The sequence below is a fragment of the Astatotilapia calliptera genome, chromosome 9, assembly GCF_900246225.1.
Source record: "Astatotilapia calliptera chromosome 9, fAstCal1.2, whole genome shotgun sequence".
Lineage (NCBI taxonomy): Eukaryota > Metazoa > Chordata > Actinopteri > Cichliformes > Cichlidae > Astatotilapia > Astatotilapia calliptera.
Window position 1 is genome coordinate 11755740 of NC_039310.1, and position 22020 is coordinate 11777759.

Here is a 22020-nt window from a genome sequence, read left to right on the forward strand (position 1 = left end):
AAATGGAATACAAAGCAAAGACAAGTGAGCTCCCTGGGAAGCTTGCCTCAGGTATGCTTTTATCCACACCTGACTAGGTGTGGCCAAGTAGCACCACCTGAACACACTGAGCAGATTAGAGGCTACAGAGGGACGTAACACCCAGAAAGTATATATTTTTTTAAATGTAAAAAATATATTTACAGTATCCACAGATTTTACAAAATTCTAATATTTCTAAAATCCACAGTTTTTAAGATAAAAGGCCTAAAATTCACCTTGTGTTTTTCATTTACTGAAAGAGACTAAGTCTGACAGATTATTTGAATTACATGAGTAATTAGTAGTGATGGGACGTTCTGTATCGAGGCTTCGGAGCGTGTGTCGAGTAATGGAGGGGGCGTTTCCGCGAAGCGCGTATCGAGGCTTGCTTCATTTATGGGAGGAGCTGAAAATGATGACGTCCGAAGCCTCGCTGCCCGGCTGTACCACGTGACTGGTTCATGAAGTGGTTCGAACTTTGCCGCGAGATATGACAGCGATATAAACCCCTCAGACTTCATTCAAAAATGTGGGTGTTTGATGGAGAGTTGCGGTTAGTGAGAGTTTGGAGACCGTATGGAGGTTTATGAGAGTGAGGAAAGTCAGGAGAGAATGGAGCCAGCTAAGAAGAGGAGGATGTCCTCCCCTGTGTGGGAACATTTTGATCTTATTCCTCCCAACAAGGTATGTAAATTTCTACAGAAGATGTATTTTCATAATACTGATGGTGCAATACAATTTATGTTAAGCTGTCTGTACTTTTGTACAAGGTGAAGTGTTTGCTATGTGCCAGGGAGCTGGGATATAACAACAACACCTCATCCATGCTTAGGCACTACAGAGCTTTGCATGAGAATAAGGGGGACACCGATTGTGGAGCAAGACCAGGTGAGCCATCAAATGCAATGATAATATAGCATGCAGTAATGTTACTAAATGATATAACAATATTATACAACTGTTATAAGTTACGTGTGTGATATTTATATTTGTGCTTTATCTTTATTGTCTTTCCTCAGGAGAACAATCTCAAATAGATGAAGACCTGGTCAGCATGGTGATTGAGGACTCACAGCTATTTAGCATTGTGGAGGACAAAGGATTTAAAAGATTTGTTAAATCATTAAATCCCAGCTATGTTCTCCCCACTAAAAAGGCCATAAAAGCAGTGAAAATTTAGTTTTTACAGAATAAAATGTGAACAGGCAGGACTGAGGCTCAAAGCCTCAGTGTGTAGCTGTCCATACCTCAACGTTACAAAAGCACAACTACTGTCCACACCCCAACCACACCTCACCTCACAGTAAATGATCATTTCCATTTCAAGCAAAGTAAGGTCAGTACTTCTGCGCTTTAAACGTTGCACGCTCATACTCTCTCCCACACTAGTTATATTATCCATTGTTATCTGCACACAGCTGTTGCCACGAACGTAGCACTTGCTTACGTCATTGTCATGAGACACTCTCGCAAACAAAATCATGGTTTAGTAACACAGTAACGCAGCGTGCTTATGGGAAAGTAACAGTAATCTAATGGCCTTTTTTGCAATAGTAATCCCTTACTTTACTCATTACTTGAAAAAAAGTAATCGGATTACTGTCACTTGGTGTTTGCTTGCTCTATGGTAGAGTATCACTTCCTGTTCCTGCTCAAACACAGTGGTGTTTCTGAGTAGCTTATCTGCAATTAGCAATTTAATAAAAAAACTTTTAAATACATTCTTTTTCACAGTATAATCTTCATGTGCTTCATCCGAAGCACACTTTCTATGTACTCACTACCTAATTTATAGCCAAAGTATTCACTCACTGTGTCTGTACTGTTTCGCTAGCTTAGCTCGTAGCTGACTCGTTAGCACCATGGCTACTTCATCTGTCCCTCCTGCACTTTCCTGCTTATTGTGTCAGATGTTTAGCTTTTTTGCTAAGTTGAAAAAATCAACTGTGGGAGCAATCATCAGAAAATGGAAGACATACAAGACCACTGATATTCTCCCTCGATCTGGGGCTCCACGCAAGATCTCATCCCGTGGGGTCAAAATGATCATGAGAACGGTGAGCAAAGATCCCAGAACCACACGGGGGGACCTGGTGAATGACCTGCAGAGAGCTGGGACCAAAGTAACAAAGGTCACCATCAGTAACACACTACAACGGCAGGGAATCAAATCCCGCAGTGCCAGACGTGTTCCGCTGCTGAAGCCAGTGCATGTCCAGGCCCGTCTGAAGTTTGCCAGAGAGCACATGGATGATACAGCAGAGGATTGGGAGAATGTCATGTGGTCAGATGAAACCAAAGTAGAACTTTTTGGTATAAACTCAACTCGTCGTGTTTGGAGGAAGACGAATACTGAGTTGCATCCCAAGAACACCATACCTACTGTGAAGCATGGGGGTGGAAACATCATGCTATGGGGCTGTTTTTCTGCTAAGGGGACAGGACGACTGATCCGTGTTAAGAGCAGAATGAATGGGGCCATGTATCGTGAGATTTTGAGCCAAAACCTCCTTCCATCAGTGAGAACTTTGAAGATGAAACGAGGCTGGGTCTTCCAACATGACGATGATCCAAAACACACCGCCCGGGCAACAAAGGAGTGGCTCCGTAAGAAGCATTTGAAAGTCCTGGAGTGGCCTAGCCAGTCTCCAGACCTCAACCCCATAGAAAATCTGTGGCGGGAGTTGAAAGTCCGTGTTGCTCGGCGACAGCCCCAAAACATCACTGCTCTCGAGAAGATCTGCATGGAGGAATGGGCCAAAATACCAGCTACTGTGTGTGCAAACCTGGTAAAGACCTATAGTAAACGTTTGACCTCTGTTATTGCCAACAAAGGTTATGTTACAAAGTATTGAGTTGTATTTTTGTTATTGACCAAATACTTATTTTCCACCCTGATTTACGAATAAATTCTTTACAAATCCTACCATGTGGATTCATGGATTTTTTTTTTCACATTCTGTCTCTCACAGTTGAAGTGTACCTCTGGTGCAAATTACTGACCTCTGTCATCATTTTAGGTGGGGGAACTTGCACAATCGGTGGCTGACTAAATACTTTTTTGCCGCACTGTATCTGGGAGATTACACTTTCTGTTCTTGAGACATTGGTGGTTAAAAAGATAAATTTGTTACCAGATGTTCTAAATGATGCTTTCTAATAACGATGATTGAGATGATAGTATCAGGTTCTAGCCTAGACAGCATAAAGTTGGTTGTAGCTACTGTTACAGCCCCCATTTATTGGTCAATGGTCATTCTGGAGCCTCAAGATGAGGATTTTTGAAATACTGGTTTCAAAAACAACATGGCAGAAATATGATGCGTGGAGGTCTGATTGTGAAACCACATGCTGGTGGTTTTCAGAGAAATTTAAAGGACTTCTGCGTCAACTGTATTTTTCTAACATGGAAACTAGCTGGCACTGGCAGCATATCAGGTTTAATGTAAATTTTATCTGACGGCCAATTTAAATGTTCCTTTCATGTTTCTTGACCAGTGTTGGGTAAGTTACTTTAAATTATTAACTTAGTTACATTACTAGTTACTTCTATCAAAAGTAACTCAGTTACTTCAAGTTACTCGTTACTTTCAAAGTAACTAGTTACTAGGAAAAGTAATTTTTGGTTTTACTCAGAATTCTCTTGTTAATGTGTTGCTTCCGTAACTGGATACCAAGCAAGATTGGCAGTCTTCTAGCTTGCTTACTTGCCACAAGTGCACCGTGCCACCTACCAATAGAAAGGATAAAAATAATCTGTATATTTACACGAGAGAAATCCCACGCCTGGACCGCCGTTGACAGCTGCCATGATTCTAGCCTACGTCACAGTGTCATGTGCGCTTTTTACATCCAACACGAAAACTGCAGTTATGGTGCTTTGAATTGTACTCAGAACTCGAAAATTCTGCCTTCCGAATAGGAAGATGTAGGTAACACCAGACTGCAGATGAACTGCATACGCGGCTGGACTGGGACAAAAAAATTAATAAAATAAAATAAAATAAATAAATAAATAAATCGACCAGCCCACCATTATAGGAAAAAAAAAATCATAAAGCCTTTGAATGAAAACAAATGCTGTTGTGACAGTGATGTGCACTTTTCTGATGTATATATGCATCAATCCATCAATCGTTTGTTGTAAGATTCAGATAATTATTTTTTTAAAAAGCTAGACATTTTAAATGAGAATAAGTATTTCTTTGTGCCCCCCTTTCCCTGTTAATGCCCTACCTGGCCCCCCTCGCAAAACTTTGCTAGACCTGCCCCTGCACAGTTACCAGCTGTCAGCTGGTGTTATTTGTCTCTCAGAAACAGTTCAGAACTTCTGTTCAACTCATTCATGTCACCTAAAAGGTAAACCTGTTTCTCCATCACCTGCTCAGCTCTGGTGATTCAGTAAGGACATCTCCTGGTTTCATCTTCATGTTTCCCTCTCACCAGATAACCAAACCGATATCATGACCAGCAGCTTTACAGCTGTGGCTCCAGCAAACATCAGATGATACTAGAAATCAATATTAAATACATTCTAACAACAGCTGAAGTCAGTCGAAAGTATTGTTGAAATGCATAAATTTGTTAAAACTCAGAAATCTGGTGCAGTGTCTACACCTGCCAACTACAAAGAAGCATGAAGCCTGTCATGAAGTCAAGCTTCTTGTTCAAAGCCTTTACGTGCTTCCTCCAGGACACTGATATGGTTAGCAGATGTAGTTCAGAGGAAAGAAAAGAATTCCTACAAGGTCAGTAGATCTGTAACACAGTCTGGATTTCTTTAGGATGGAAACGTTACTTTTCAGAGACACAGAGCTCAGAGAAAACTACAAAAGTGGGTTGTCAATACCAAAATAATCTAGATGGATAAACTGCACCAAACAATAGTAGGAAATATTGACACAGAACTGTGTAATATTTAACTTCTACAGCTTCAGCTACACCAACACATGGGAAGAAGTGGCCTTCACCATCACTGACAAAGGTGTTCAGGTAAGGCAGGACCTGCTCCTGTCGAGCCACAGTGCTCAAATTTATCTGCATCATGTGCTGGTTTTCCTAAACTTCCTCCTTCAGTTCTGACAACAAGTCTTCAACTGAAAAAAGGAATGATTATAACTATATGGTCCACATGGGCCAGCATATTTACTGTTATGCTTTGGCACAAGTCAATTTAGAACAGAAAATTATACCAAAACAGTAATTAAATAATGGCTAAATTGCTCACTCTTATACAGAATAGCATCACACAAACACTCTGCACGTTGGCTGCATTCCTACAATTTGCCACCAGATTTCACTTGAACATTGCTCACTGGGCAACAATGCTGAGTACATACCTGTTGAGATTCTGGGAGATTCAAACTGATGAAAGCCATCAGAGTCTTCCAGTCTGCCATTTTTGCAGCTTCACAGACTGGAACACAAAACTGGTTTAAGTATCTCTGCTGGAGCAGGTGGTTTGTCGCTGAGGATTCGAAGCATCTGTTTAAACCATCCTGTTTTGCAGCATCAACAACCACATTGATGTCAGCTCAGTGAGAGTTGAAGACATGATAACCAGTCATGTGTTCATAAACTGCATTAGGATGTACCTGTTCAACTTCACCCACTGAACCCAGGAGATTAGGCACTGGAAAATCTCTTCTCCTGACCAGAGTCTGTGACTGTAGAGCAGCTCTTGATGTGGGTGTGTGCCTTACTTGTGAGATGCTGTGGACAGAAAGAAAGAAATTGACAAAGAAAGTAGGCTTTAAGAAAACAACCCCCCCAAAAAACCAATGTGAATATAGACTGCTCAAAAATAAAATAAAATAAAATAAATAACAAAAATTAAGGGAACACAAAAAGATGACATCCCAAATGTAAATTATTAAAATATTCTTAATACTTTGTTCTTCACATAGTTAGATGTGCTAACAACAAAAATCACAAAAAAAATCCTCAATGGAAAGAGACATCAGTGTAATGTCCAATTTAGCACACAGAGCTTCCTGCAGCTTGATCACAAGCAGATAAATTGAAGCCAGTTTTAATACACGGCTGCAAAGCTGGTGGACTGGAAGACGCTGATGATGTCCAGCTTTTCCTTTTATCCTGCTTAATGCTACCTGCATCACATCTTTCCAGAGGAGAACCACGGGAGCTCAGGAGACAGGAACCCAAGTACTACAATGCTGCTGCTACTGCCAGAACCAAGGAAGAGCTCCCATCTCACAGCTCTGAGCAGCAAACCATGGACGGCCAGTTTCACTACCAGGACTCAGCCAGTGTATACAAAGGAAAGCCAGGCCAAGCTGTCTGCCAGTGGCTCATCATAGTATGTATGCATGTTCATTTTTTATTTATACAGCGCCAAATCACAATAACAGTCACTTCACGGTGCTTTATATTATAAGGAAGACTTTTTTTTTCTTTGGTAATATGAACTAATATTAGCAGAGTTAGCTAACCTATGACCTGCTACAAAAATACACTCTGTGTTGTAAGGCCATGTTTCAGTAGTTCTCCCAGAAGTACTTTCCAGACTAGAAAAGGGCGTCTATCCCTGTTTCCAATTATACCACCACTGTTTTGGTTTTGTTTTGTTTTTTTCCCCAAAATGGCGACACTTGGTGGCAAAGTTTTAAAGCGTGCCACCAGAATAAAACCTTAAAGCTCTGAGGTTTACTTTTGTATTTTCTGATCTAAAGTCACTCATGCCAACACACATCAGTAACCATGCTGACCCATGTGGACCATATAGACTTGTGCTTGGCCTGTGTCTTCCTATCCTCACAGACTTGTGGAGTTCTGGCAGCAGCCTTGAAGGTAGTCTCCCCCTGGCATACCTCACTATGTGGGCTGAGAGAGCTCTTGATTAGGAGATGAGGAACAACATCTTTGAGACTGCTGAAGTGTTTCCAGCTCTGTGCGAAGGAAGGAGGACCACAGCAAAAATGCCACTTTGCATGGTATACAGAGGACTAGCGCTACATATGAGCCCTAGCTTAGCCCTAACCTTAACTTAAAAGTTCTTGTCCATCACTTTAATCTGGAATGTTATTATGACCCACAAGAGGTGAACGGACTGACCAACAAACAGATGAATTCATGTTTAATTTTGGGTCAATCTGACTCATTGATTGAAACTGAAGCTGTTTCCAGCTCTGTCACAGAGGAGAAACAGGTTTTTACTGTCCCAAGTGTGGTGGCCTGAAGGAGGAGAAGAGGAAAGGGTAACTAAATGGTACTGACAACACCATTTGGGCATGCAGTTATGCCTCAGGAAATATTACATTAGCCATTGCAAAGGTTTTCCAGTTACAAAGGCACACAGACTCTGTACTGAAAAGACAGAGGCGTGGCAAATTAATATAAAATGTATTAAATTACCTGAGAATATAGAACTGCGGCGAAATGTTAAAAAATAAAAAAATTAAATAAACATATAATAAACATAAAAAAATAAACGAACACAGCAAATTAAATGGCGGTACTTGCAATACCACCAGACCTTTTAATTTAATAACCACACATTGCTTAAAAGAACAAGGTTTGTGGCCTCTCGCTGCTTTATTTAAAATAGCAGCTCAAAACTGTTTAATTTGGCCACTTTGGCACTCCTTCCTCTACGTTGCTTCCCCAAGGGGTACCACCTGTTACTCACCTGTGACTCACACAAACACCTAAATGGTGGTTTATACACATCTCCCAGTGTTTACACTCTCATGGATAAGAGGGAACATCACTAAACATCACAGCTATTGTAAATGACGCCGGCTACTAACAATGACTGAGCTGAGTGTATCAGATTTTCTGTGGATTTTCTCTGACAGCCATTTTAATGTTCTGTTGATGTTGACTTAACGGAGACTGTCTTTAACGTAACTATTTTATGACCACAGTAAAATTAAGTACAACCTTTTTTGTGTATCGTGGGTTGTTTGTTTTGTGTGTGGGTTCTTTTTCTTTTCTTTTTTTAAAAGTTGTTACTTTGGGTGAGGTATTAGATGGAAGTGTTGACAAATAAAAGTGGGCATGTCAAATGCTCTTTCAAGCTCATAATTAGAATTAGACAGTCTGTTTTAACAAAGGGAAGAAAAACGGGCTTATTGACTTTTTCTGATAATGTAATGTGGCTGAAAGAAACATCCTACAGCAATGTTTTTTTAAAATGTTATTTTGTATCTTCCATCCCTTGGAGAGAACATTGGGTCTTGCTTGATCACTGAATGATGAAATATATTGTTTTGGTTTTCATAGGGATTTCCAGTAGACTGTATTTTTATTCCATGAACGTTAAGTTTTAGGGTCACCTAAAACTGGTTTGTCAGGCCACATCACACATGGCACTAATGATCACAGATGGTATCGAAACTTGACTGTGCGCTGAGGTGGCAACCCCTAACCCTACGCAAGTAAATTAAAGTAAATGTATTTGGAAAAATGTACTTCTAAAAGTCGTTTTAATGCACCGTGTTCATTTACTCATGAGCTGCTGTAACATGAATCAAACCTTAGTCAGATAATTTCAAATTCAAAGGTTGTGCATTTGCTGATGTCTGAGCTGACAATACTTTTGTGTCGTTTGTCACACAGTGTGTTGCAAGCGGAGGTCCAGCTCCAGCTGTTATGTTACAGATTTAAAGGTAGATTTGAAGTGCTCAGTGATGCTTGATAAACTGCAAATTTAAAGCTTAAATATGATGTCAGTTTTAATCACATATTGGGTCTACGTTCAGGAGTTGCACTTCAGTTCCATCCTGCAGTACATCGGCCTTCACTTGCTGGAGCTGAAGTGAAGGCCGATGGGATGATGCCCTGATCAAGTTCATGTGTGATGAGAAACAGCTCAAGTGAACTAAGTGAAGCATTGACTTTTTTTCCTGTTCTTTTCCTCATTTTATCTGCCCACTGAGATTTCATGCCATGAGGACGAAGATGATCTGTTGTTGCTGTGACTTCAACTACACACACTTCTTGTTTAATGTTTGACCACTAGGCTGGACTGTTGAGTATGTACATGAAGTGTTTCTGGAACCTTTTGAATTCAATGGTTAATCATCTGTCACACAAAACCTCTGCATGTCCTCCTTCACTACATCAATGAACCTCCTCTCTGGTTTTCATTCTTTCTGTCCTGGCTGGCAGTCCCACTCTTTTAAAAAAATAAAAAACATAAAATTTGTATAAACCTGCAAGAAGAACACACTGTACATCAAATATCTTTTTATTTTATTTTGCTTGTTAAATGTGAGAATGAGGATGCTAATTGTTCAAGTGTAGCTTTGATTTTGTGTGTGTGTGTGTGTGTGTGCAGTGAGGACATTGCTGCGACTTTGACCACACACACTTGTTATATAATGTTGGACCAGTAGATGTCACTGTTGTCCATGTACATGGAGTGTTTCTGGCGTCTGGAGAAAATCAGAAAGATTAATGAACTTTTTAACACTTTATTAAAAAATATTATTGATTTTTCACATAGACACATGAAGCAGTATTTCATTCAAGTCCTCATTTTTTTGGAAGAAAAATCATTGGTGATTCATGCATGTCTGACTTCAAAACAGGCGTGCATGTGTGATTGTGTCATCTGGGGCAGGGATAGCTCAGTAGGTAAAGTGGTTGCCCCATAATTCACTTGGTGAGTAATTGGCCTACGGGGATCAATAAAGTATACATTATTGTTATTACTACACAATTCCTCTAATTAGTCCACCCTTTTTCCTCCTCAAGTTTGCCTCTATCATGCGCTGGTTGTAGAATTTCTTCGAGTGGGGGCTGGCTCTCACTTGTATTCTAGAAACATAAAAATAAAAACACTGTTTGGATAGTACTGCCATCTTTACCACCTCTTTCATTTTCGATGGGTCATGGTAAATCACCTTATCAAGAGCATTCTCAGCCCATGTAGTAAGGTCTACCAGGGGACAACTCCCTTTAAGGCTGCTGCCAGAATTCTAAGACTAAAAGGCAAAACTGGTTTAAGTATTTCTGCTGGAGCAGGTAGTTTGTTGCAGAGGCTGCAGAGATTCTGTTTAAACTATAAGGTTTTCCAACATAACCAACCATGCTGATGTCAGCTCAGTGTGAGTGGAAGACATAGGCATGATAATCAGTGATGTATTCATAAACTGCAAAAGGATGTACCTGTTCCAATTCACTTCCTTGTAAACCTCCCTGTTACAGCCCTAGCTGGGCCTCCTGAAACTGCCCTTGTGTGGGCGTGGTGTTTTTCTCCACCTCCTCCTCTCTTGCCACTCCTACCCCCTCTCTTTCTCTCACTCTCCTCTCTCCCCAGGACACAGCTGCTCTTGGTTAGCCTTGTTTGCCACCTGAATCCAGTCAGCAATCACCTCTGAGGCTATTTAAGCTGGGGATGAGTTCTGAGCAAGGGAGTTTTCTCTGGTGTCTCCGCTTTGTGTGCTAGTTGTGTGAAGGTCCTGCCTATGTGTGTAAGCAGTATACCTGCTTTACGTGAGTAGTGTGGGCTTGTGGGCCTTGGTGGCAGTAAAGCTAGCTGCTGGCTAGTGACAGGGTGAGCTTGTGGGCCCCTGGAAGTGCCTCCTCGTGGTGTGGAGTTTTTGTTTGGTTGTTGTGTTCTGTGTTGTTGCAACCTTTTTCCCTTTTTCCAAGTGTTATTGGTAAAAAGGCCTTGCCAGCTCTTTATGTTAAGATTATCTATAATAAAGACTATTTTATTTACTAAAAACACCTGTCTGTTTTCCTTTCATTCTGTTCTGGACTCATTTGTTACTGGTCCCCTCACTCGTATGCCTAGACCCCTTCGGGGGGGGACGTAATAATGTGGGGGCTCGTCCGGAATATGAATGGAAGGAACAGCAATTGAGTATTAGTGAGTTGTTTGCCGGTGGCCTGTTTAGTTGTATGGTATCTGCTACGCTCTCTCTCCAGTTAGCAAAGGGGAGTGTCCAGCTGAGCGTAAGCTCCTCCTTCAGGCACTCATTTTTTATTTTGCCTTTTTTATTTTCGGAGTAATCCCGGGTGGGGATTAGTTCCCTGTCGGGGGCAGGCTTGTCGGTGCTTTGTGCACTTGATGCTTATCCTTTAAAGTTGCCTCGAGCCTGGTACACTCCAGAAGCTAACTAGGCTAAGATTTTAGTAGGTAGGTCTGGGGAGAGGGTCAGTGGTATTTTTATTTATTGGTTAACCTGTGGCCAAACATTTCCCACCTGTTTTTCATTTGTGTATTGGAGGTGGTGCTTCTTTGTTGTTACTGTTAGCCTCAGGTAGTTTTAGTTTCAGTTTTAATGGCTACCTTTGAAATTGCCGTGTTTAAGGAAAACCCTTCGCTTGTCCAGCTGGACGCCTGTAGGAAGATGGATTTGCATGAGGTCGCATCATTTTATGTCATTTCTGTCTCCACGGCTCTACGTAAGGCTGAGCTGAAAGCTGCTCTTGTGTCTGGCTTGGTGGAGAAAGGGATAGTGGCCCTGCCAGTGTCTGCCAGTCCACTTGAGCATGGTGTAGCGTCTCAGCCTGTTCCGCAGGTGCCAGCTCAAGCTGTAGCTCCATCAGTGTCTACACCTGTTGCTCAGTGGCTGCCTGAGGACAAGCCAATGACACTGCCTCACTTTGAACCACTCTCCATAGAGTCATCCGTAGGTTCAAAGAACGATGCTATGCTACATGTCCGCCTGGCTCGTCTTCAGTTGGAAAAGGAGGATCATGAGAGGCAGTTCCAGCTAAAGGAGTTGGAGCTTAAGCTTTTAGACGCAGAGCTTGCCAGAGCCAAGGAGGTTGAATTGAAAAAGGTGGAGACAGCTGTTAAGTTGCAACAGTTGGAACTCCAGCAGGCTTCCCTTCCTCCAACTGCCTCCATTCGGCAGGCAGACACACCATTTGATGTGGGGAAACCAAAACCAAAGTGTTTTTCTGTTTCAAGTAGCAAATTGTAAGACCTACAAACAGAAACAGTCAGTCTAAAGGGATAGGAGTGTACGAGCTAGCAAAGCTGATACAGGTGTGGTTTCAAGAGCCAAAACACAGCTCTGTTTCTTCTGCCACAAACCTGGCCACCTGGTTGCTAACTGTTTGAATGCCCACTCAAAGCAAAAAGGCTCTGCTTTGAAAGGAGTCAATCGTGGTTCACAAACGGACAAAGTTGCCAGTCCGAGACGACAATTGGAGCATAATTGCTCGGTGGTGTCATTTGGCCCCTGTCAGAAATCGACTAATTGTGATCTGCCACCTGTTGACCATCTTTCAGGTCCGGATGACCTACAGTGTGACAGATTGGGTGTGATACAACCATTCCAACCTGCACCACCTGTCGCCATGACCTAGCAAAGAAGCGCCTGAAAAGTGTTTCAGTAAGGCCTTCTAGCTATCCGCTGGGTTCTCCATATGTGATGGCTCAAAAAACATCTGGCTGTCACTTGGGACACTATGTTGAGGAGTTCTGGACTGTTCTGGACTAATTTGTTACTGGTCCCCTCACTCGCATGCCTAGACCCCTTCGGGGGGGACGTAACACTCCCTCACCCCAACTCTCTGCTCTGATCTAAATCCAGTGGTCATAGAGCACTTTTGGTGAGGTGAGGACATGCTTCTCCTTATGAGGTGCTAACAAACAGCATCAGCCGTGGAAGCAGTGTCTGGTGGGAAAGCCCACACCAGAAATGTATATGCTGGGTGGAATAGTGAAATGCCCGGCTAAGTCAGGACAGACAAAGCAGAGCCACAGGGGAAAATTTTTAACCATATCCATTTATTAATCCTGAGAAAACAGATCTAAAGAAAACTAGGTGCTAACTTTAACCAACATTGCAATCAAAGCAGATTAAAGGAAACAAAAAAACATGTTGGGTTAAGCACAAACAGGCCCACCAGTCAGGCTGAGGTGCTGATTAACAATACATATCAGAGCAACAATCAGGATATCAAAATCTTGTTTCTGCTCTGAGACTGAGATGGAAACAGCCTCAGAGGTATCAGTAGTTTTGTTGGTCATCTCCATTTGTAGAGCACTCTCTGCCCATATAGCGAGTTCTTCCAAGGGAAGACTCCCTTCAACCCCGCTGTCATAACTCCACGAGTCTGTGAGGGTAAAGACACAAGAGAAGTAATCACAAGTCTATATGGTCCACATGGATCAGTTGCTGATATGTTTTGGCACAACTGACTTTGTAACAGAAAAATTAACAAAGGTTATATTGATGAGTCTTAAACACAACAGTTTGACACAACCTTGGGGGGGGAAAAAAGTGGTCGGATATTTGTAGATTCTTTAAAACCAAAAAGGATTTAAAGTGGACTCTCTGTTCAACTGTGGAGGGAGAAATGGTTATTTCTGCAATCAGGACTTACAACACAGAGTGAAAGAACATTTTTGCAAGTTGTCTTAGAGGTTAGTCAACTCTGTTCATATTAGCTCACTAGACAACAATGCTGAGTACATACCTGGAGAAAAGTGCATCCCATAATCTTCCATCTTTGAAATCCCAGTGATTAAAACAGGAAAGCTGGAGAAAGTATCTCTGCTGAAAGAGCTCGAAACCAAGCAGGATAGGAACTTAAGACTGACGGACTTAAGAGCAATTCTCCTGGGCTTTTAAGGAGGTTTGTGGGTGTGGGCAGGAATGTGGAGGTTTGCGCTTCTTCTTTTGTGGGTCACTTGGTTCTATGGTAGGTCTTAAAGGGTTAAAATAGAGGACGTTTTTGGCTCAATCAAGTGTATGCGAGCGGTAAGGCCCCAGGCTCAGACAGATTTCCAGCTGAGTTGTTAAAAAATTTTAAAGACAAGCTAGCCCCTCTCCTAGATTGTTCTGTTGCTGCAGTTAAAGCTCCTTCACGCCGCCACCGGATCATCAATACCCCTGTACCATCCCAGTTCTCTGCTGCTTTCAACAACTCTGAGCTCTCCACGGTGGAATGGATTGACTCCCTGTGTGCAGAAGATTTAACTGCTCTTTTTAACTCAACATGCACTTCTATTCTGGACTCCATCGCTCCCCTAAAATCACTCCGTCCCAAAGCTCACGCTGAACCCTGGATTACAGACTCTGTTCGTGCTCTCAGGCGCTCCTGCAGGTGTGCTGAGAGAAAGTGGAAAAAGGACAAGCTGCAAATCTCCTTCAATATCCTGAGAGACTCTCTTTTAACTTATCAGAAAGCTGCTAAAGAGGCTAAGTCCTCCTACATATCTAACCTGGTCAGCAGTAATGTCCATAAACCTCAGACTCTGTTTCGTGTTTTAAACTCCATTGTTAATCCTCATATGTCCACCTGCCTCACACCTTCTGCCACCCTCTGCAATGACTTTTTATATTTCTTTGTTAATAAGATTTCCTCCCTGCAGTCTGTCATTCCACCTCCACTTTTCAACCCCTGTGTTTCTCCCTCGTGCCACTCTGCCTTTAACCAGTTTGAGCTAATCTCTCTTTCTCAGCTGCATGAAACAGTCTGCAAGGTCAAGTCTACCAACTGTTCCACTGACGCTATTCCCTCTCGTCTTCTGAAGCAGGTCCTGGACTCAGTCGGACCTGTCCTTCTGGTCCTGATCAATGCCTGTCTCAGCTCTGGTTGTTTCCCAACACTTTTTAAGCATGCAGTTGTTCAACCTCTTCTCAAAAAGCCTAATCTGGATCCATCTATACTCTCCAATTATAGGCCCATTTCCAATCTGCCCTTTCTGTCCAAAGTACTGGAACGAGTTGTCCTCAGGCAGCTCCAGTCATTTTTAGACAACAACAGTCTCTATGAGAAGTTTCAGTCTGGTTTTAGAGCTCGTCACAGCACTGAAACCGCCTTACTGAGAGTTTTTAATGATTTGCTTTTAACTGTAGACTCTGGTTGTGCTGCTGTCCTAGTAACCTTAGACCTGACAGCAGCCTTCGACACTGTTGATCACAACATACTGTTATCCCGCCTAGAACACTGTGTCGGTTTGAAAAGTACTGTTTTAAAGTTTTTCCAGTCCTATCTGGATAACAGGAGTTTTTCTGTTCACCTCGGAGAACTGTCATCTCCCAGAGCTCCTTTAACTTGTGGTGTACCTCAGGGGTCCATTCTAGGCCCCCTGCTGTTTATTCTGTATTTGCTCCCTCTGGGCGATGTGCTGCGCAAACATAATGTGTCCATCCACACCTTTGCAGATGACATTCAGATCTACCTCCCTCTGAGGTTAGACTGCAAGGACTCTCTGCAGCCGTTATTCTCCTGTTTGTCTGACATTAAGACTTGGATGGCTCTTAACTTTCTACATCTAAATGAAAGTAAAACTGAAGTCATTGTGTTTGGGCTTCCTAAAGACCCCGACCTTTCCTTTGATTTTATGGGACCCCTAACTTCCGAATGTACTTCCTCCATTAAGAGCCCCGGTGTTACTTTTGACAGTGCTTTTAAATTTGATAAACAAATCAGCTCCGTAGTCAAGGGATCTTTTTATCATCTACGGATTTTAGCTAAAGTCAAGTCCTACCTGTCCAGGAACAATCTAGAAAGGGTGGTCCATGCTTTTATTACTTCACGGCTGGACTACTGTAACTCCCTTTATGCTGGTTTAGATCGTTCCTGTCTGCATCGCCTCCAACTGGTGCAGAACGCTGCTGCTCGCATGCTGACCGGTTCCAAAAAGAGAGACCACATCACTCCGGTCCTCTGCTCTCTCCACTGGCTCCCAGTTGCTTTTAGGATTGATTTTAAAATTTTACTGCTGGTTTTTAAGGTTCTTAACGGTACTGCACCTCCTTACCTGGCAGAGCTTCTTAGCATTTACCGCCCCAGGAGATCTTTGAGGTCAGCAGACCTGATGCTTTTAGATGTTCCCAGGTACAGACTAAAGACTAGGGGAGAGAGGGCTTTTGCTGTGGCTGCACCCAGACTGTGGAACAGTTTACCTCCTCACATCAGATTCTCCACAAGCCTTGGAACTTTTAAAACTGCTCTTAAAACTCACCTCTTCTCATTGGCTTTTAGCAAGGTTTAACTTATTGTTTTAATTTATTGTTTTATCAGTGAGGTGTCTTATGTACTTGTGTTTTATTGTATTTTATATTTGTATTTTATTGTACAGCACTTTGGTCAGCCTCGGTTGTTTTTAAATGTGCTTTATAAATAAACTTGACTTGACTTGACTTCTTGATCTATATAATGAATCACTGAGAAAAGGCTGGCTGCCCCCCACTTTAACGAAGGCATCTATTTCAGTTTTACTGAAGAAAGGCAAAGAGCCTACGGCCTGTGAGTCCTACAGGCCCCTTCTCTATTTGCAAATTAGACTGTGTCTCATCACTGTTTCCAAATTCCCCAATTCTCCCTGCTGATCCATCATGGGTTGACCTTCTGGCTGTTACGCCTAATCAAAAATCACCTCTATCAAATATATATTGTATGCTTATGGTGACCGAATCTAATCCATCAGGTAAAATCAGAACCGCCTGGGAGCATGAATTAGGTGTTGAACTGTTTGAATCATGGTGGGATAAGGTGAATCTCATCATGCGTTCAAGTACACCATGTGCTAGGCTACAGCTTATACAGTTTAAAGTTTCCTTCAATTATAGAAAATGTGACAGATGTCACACCTCCCCTTGCGACCGTGGCTCAGGGGTTTGGGAAGCGTATCTGTAACCGGAAGGTCGCCGGTTTGATCCCCAGGCTCTCTGTCCTGGTCGTTGTGTCCTTGGGCAAGACACTTTACACTACTGGTGATGGCCAGAGGGGCCGATGGCGCGATATGGCAGCCTCGCTTCTGTCAGTCTGCCCCAGGGCAGCTGTGGCTACAACCGTAGCTTGCCTCCACCAGTGAGTGAATGAATAGTGGCATTGTAAAGCGCTTTGGGTGCCTTGAAAAGCGCTATATAAATCCAATCTATTATTATTATATGTTTTTCTTCTGCCCAAGTTTGAACCAATTTTGGACTGATTTCTTTTCTGTACTGTCAGGGGTTCTTGGAAGTCAGATCCGAGAAGACCCTTTAGTTGCCATATTTGGAGTTCCAAAGATCCCTCTTAATGTAACTCCCCAGCAAACTGAGATCTTAGCTTTTTGTTCCCTTCTTGCTAGATGCTGTATTTTACTTCCATCTGCATTGCAATGGCTTAATACTGTCCGGACATTCTTGTGGAATATCTCAAATCTTTTCCTTAGAACAATGCAATTTACCCACCCTCCGAATAGATTGAAAAGAATTTGAAATGTTCTTTTTTTTTTTTTTAAAGGTAGGCATAGGATTTACCCCCCCCCTTCTATTCTTTTTTAATTTAATTTAATTTTTTAAATTGTATTTATATAGTGTTGAATTTTAATTTTTTTTTAATTTAATTTAATTTATTTATTTAATATTTTTTCTAATTTACTCACTTTTTTCTTCTTTTTTTCTTTTCTCAATTTTCTCTTCTTGTGTTGGTATGATGTTTTTTGTATTTTAATTTGTCTTTTGTTTAACAAGAAAACGTTAAAATGATTGGGAAAGAAATGTTTGATAAAATATGTCACGTAAGATGTATACAATACAACGTATATAAGTTTGTATAATCTCTTAATAAACAAATTTTAAAAAAAGTTGCTGTCCATGCAAACAATACTGATTTGTAGACTTGTAATTGTTTAACTAACAATCTTGTCAACACAAAGTTCCAATCCAATTTTATTTATGAAGCACTTTAAAATACCCAGCACAGGAACAAAGTGCTGTACAGAAAATAAGTTAAAAACAATAGAATAACAGAAAACAGCAAAAATATAGAAATAAAACACATAATGCATAAAATTAAAACAGCCCTATATATATATATATATATAACTATATATATATATATATATATATATATATATATATATATATATATATATATATAGTTATATATATATATAACTATATATATGAGTTTTATTCATCTTTCTTAATCATTTATGGTTGTGGTGTGATCTTCTCCTGGTTCCTTGTTTCCCCGTGTGTGTTGCTGTGTCAGTTGTGCTGCCCTACTGTGCAATTTATTATTTTTAAACAATCATATGATTTTTTGTATTGATGTACTTTTGTTAATTTCATACGTACAGGTGTTCCACACACTAACTCCTGTGATTGTAATGCTGTGATATTTTACATTAGTCATTACCATTGGCTTGGTTCATCTACTCCCGCTGAGTTTGCTACAGTAATAGTTAATGTTTTATTTTTAGAAGGGTGTCCAGTTTTTACAATTTCTTTAGGTAACCCAGGACCAGCATTAAGAAAAAAAGTCATTAAAACCATTTGCAAATTGTTTTATGTCACTGATCAGTGTATTTTGTGTTTGAAAGTTATTGGGATATTCCAATCTTTTAGTTCCTTTATTTACAATATCATTTAGTACTGTCCACGCTTTTCTTTTTTTTTTTTATCTAAAAGTTTACTGTAGTAATTTATTTTACTCGTTCTCATAATTATTATGAATTTATCTTATACCTTTTATAAGTTTGTTCTTGTATGACAGATTCTTTTTCTTACATGCGTTTGTTAGCCATGTTTTCAGTTTTCTTTGCTTTATTCACCAGGGGATAGCGTTTATTGTAAAGAGTTAATATTATAGATAAGAAGTTTACATATGCCACGTCAACATCTTGAACACAGATCTTTCTCTAGTCTTGGTTGTTACACTGTTCTTTAAGGTAGCCGATTTCTTAAGCCTAAATTATAGTATTTACGCAATTTTCATTTCATTTACTCCCTGCTGCTCTCCACCTCTTCTCCCTCTCTTGTCTCTTTCTTCCTGCAAGTCTCTCCATTCCCTCAATCTGGTCCACATCTCATCACTCACTATACTTTTTCTACTCCCTCTCTATCACTTCCTCCATTCCCTTTATCTCTCACTCACAAACGCATGCATCCATACATGCAAGAAAACATAATTTATTAGCTCACCCGGATAAGACCTATGCAAAACAAACTGAAGGTTTTTGTCCGGAAACCCACCATCAAAGTACCCATTGTCTCTGATGTCTGCAAATAAGAATAACCAGAACTCCAGACACTGGCTGTGAAGAAAATGCCACCAGTATTCAATTCTTTCATTGGAAGTACTTCCTCCCTCCAGGTAACTCTCAAAGGTGTCGTAAGGAGCCACGGGCACAAGGAAACACTGAAAGCCTATAACATGGCCATTTTCAGTTCCAAGATCACCTCTTGCAACTCTACACCGCTGCACCGCTTCTACGTAACACCCCCCGATCACTTTCAGATTACTATTTGTTGTGTATGCATTAAGACAGATTATTTTTCTCGACAAACCATCAACACTCTCATTGATTGAGATGCCATATGGTTTAAGTTTGCTGTAGGAGTACAGGTGCCAGATGAAGTTCAGCCCTTTTGAAAAATAGTTCGCCTTCGCCTGAGACGTCTTGTGTGCCTCAATGCCACCCCTCAGGGATCCAGCTCAGTCAACACCAAGTGCACATCCTCTTTCTTCACGCGTAGTCAATGTTCTCTGCATTTAGCATATATCCATCAGTACGCGTGAAGCTACCAGAGTACTGCAACTGGTTGTCAATGAATTCAACCAAGACTTCCAGGTCAGAGTACGCTTTTGTGACGAGTGTGTCCCCTAAGAACTCTCTTCAGATGTCTCTCACTTTTATAAAACTTGTGTGTACTGCCAAGCACTGTTTTAATATATAAATATATTAAAACAGTGCTTGGCAGTACACACAAGTTTTATAAAAGTGAGAGTCCAATCTCAAAATTAAAATCTACTTACTTTTTAGCCTTTTTATTAAATACTCTTAAATTTAAAGACTTTGTTGACCTCAGAACTCTACACATAATTTATAAAGCAACAAACAAACCTTTGGCCAAAACATTTAGAACTTGATCAGGATAAAGGCCGAATCGTGATGACCGGAGAGAAATCCTTATGTTCAGCAAAGCTTCAGATGAAGATTTCTTCCATCGTGAGTGATCGTGGCTCAAGAGTTGGGTGTTCGTCTTGTAATCGGAAGGTTGCCGGCTCGGACAGTCTCGGTTGTTGTGTCCTTGGGCAACACACTTTACCTACCGCCTACTGGTGATGGACAGAGGGGCCGATGGCGCGATATGGCAGCCATGGCTACAACTGTAGTGAATGAATAGTGGTATTGTAAAGCGCTTTGAGGGGTCCTGAAAAGCACATTATAAATGTAATCCATTATTATTATTCAATCTTGGTCTTGCCAAACCACATGCTGGTGGTTTTCACAAAGATTTAAAAGACTTAAAACTCATCTGCAGTTTTTCAACATGGAAGCTACACACATGTTTTATCCTGTTTAACTGTTTTATTTCTTGTAGATTTTATCTTCTTTCCATTTAAATATAAAACAGAGGCTGTTTTGATAAGACTCAGTGAATCTCAGTTAAAATAAAACAATAAGAAAAACATTAAAATGTAATGTACATCTTTTTTCCCTTCTTTTCCCCAGAGTTGGTGGGGCAGATAAAGGCTCGAGTAGGAGACTGATAAAGTCAACTTTTTATATATATTGTAAATGTTGCAGTCAGTGCCATCCATTTTCTTCCAACAAGTGATGACTTTTCTATGATTAAATACTGTCTGCATTTTTGTTTTGCTTTCATTGAGTCTCTAACATCATAATTTACAATATTTGAGGATATTAAAAATTGAAAGTCATGAAATCTTGTGTTTAACCTCTGACCCAGAATGTCACAGCAGAAATGGAGACTCATCAGACCAGGAAACATTTCTCCAATCTCTTATTGTCTAATATTTGTGAGTCTGTTTTCCTCAGTTTGCTGTTCTTAGCTTAAACCAGGTCTAAATAAAAAGGAGTGAGTATCACTACAAAGGTTAACTCAGTGGTCCTAATGCTACAGTTTGATATCAGCAAACACCGAGCGCATACATTGATGTGACACCACAGCCATGCTATCATGCAAACACTGATAACAGCATAAATCGAATTAAATCGGGACTTGATGAGACCTTCTGAGTATCACTAGAAATATTATAAAGAGTCGTCTCTGTACCACAGTTTGCTTTCAGTAAACACCGACAGCATTCACTGTTAGCATAGCACATCCATGTTAGCAGTGTATAACTGGATGGATTAGCATATTAGCACAGATATCAATAAAGGACTACCGTATTAAATAGTTTTACTAACCTCAGGCAGACGGACAGGCGCTCTGCAGGTGGGATTGAGCGTCTGTAGTTGGTGTCTAGGCGGGCAATGCTGGGACCGACGAGGGAAAGCAGGTCCTCAAACTGGCCGACGGTGATAGCGCTGGAATCGGCCGTCATCCAGGCGCAGCTCCTGGAGCAAGTGGTGAAACTCACCAAACTGCTCATGCCTCTGGAGGACCTGATGGACCCAGGTACGGCGAGGACGTCTTTTACACTGCTGCTCTGCTGCTCTGCTCTCCACAGTACATAGAGAAGGGAGACTCTCTCTTCAAGCGCTAGCTCGATAGCTGCCATCTTGCAAAGATACCAGTCTGGCACAACTGGCACAACTCCCTCCCACATTCCTCCCACATTTCCGTCAAAATATCATATTTTGACACGCGATGGATTTTTCTTGGACACGCGTTGAGACGCGAATGTACACGCGTCAAATTAGGGGCGTTTGGGGCGTTTTATTCGCGTCCATCGCGTTCGGTGTGAACATACCGTTAGCTGACAGCTGTTGTAGCCAGTGTGGTCTTCTGCTGCTTCTAGCCCATGTGCTCCACGTTCTGACATGTTGTGTTCTCAGAGATGGTCTTCTGTATAGTTTGCTTTAAATGAGTGGTTATTTTTAGTCTCTGCTGCCTTATTATCAGCATGAAGTCATCTGGTCTTTCTCCTTTGACCTCTGACATCAAGAAGCTCGTTTCGCTCAGAGAAGTGCTGCTCACTAGATGTATTGCTGAGTTTTACATTCTTTTGTGCAGTTTGCATTAAGTTTATTTAATTTCTTCTCTTTGATTCACCACTCACTCTTTCAAATTGTTTTCTATCTCGGTGAATCACTGAGATTTAAAGAAGGTTCCACACAAGCCCTGATCAAGTCCTAAATGTTGTGGGTCAAAG

General features: G+C 41.2%; 1 protein-coding gene across 1 annotated transcript in view; it reads right to left on the bottom strand.

The window, feature by feature from the left end:
• Positions 1–13459, bottom strand: part of LOC113029287 (homeobox protein NANOG-like) — a 51055-nt gene extending 37596 nt beyond the window's left edge. The window contains exons 1-2 of the mRNA XM_026180085.1: positions 13429–13459; positions 12940–13065 (exon numbers count right to left, since the gene is read on the bottom strand). Of these exons, the coding sequence (XP_026035870.1) occupies positions 12940–13065; positions 13429–13459 (157 nt within the window). The remainder of the gene's footprint in view (positions 1–12939; positions 13066–13428) is intronic.
• Positions 13460–22020: the final 8561 nt, after the last annotated feature.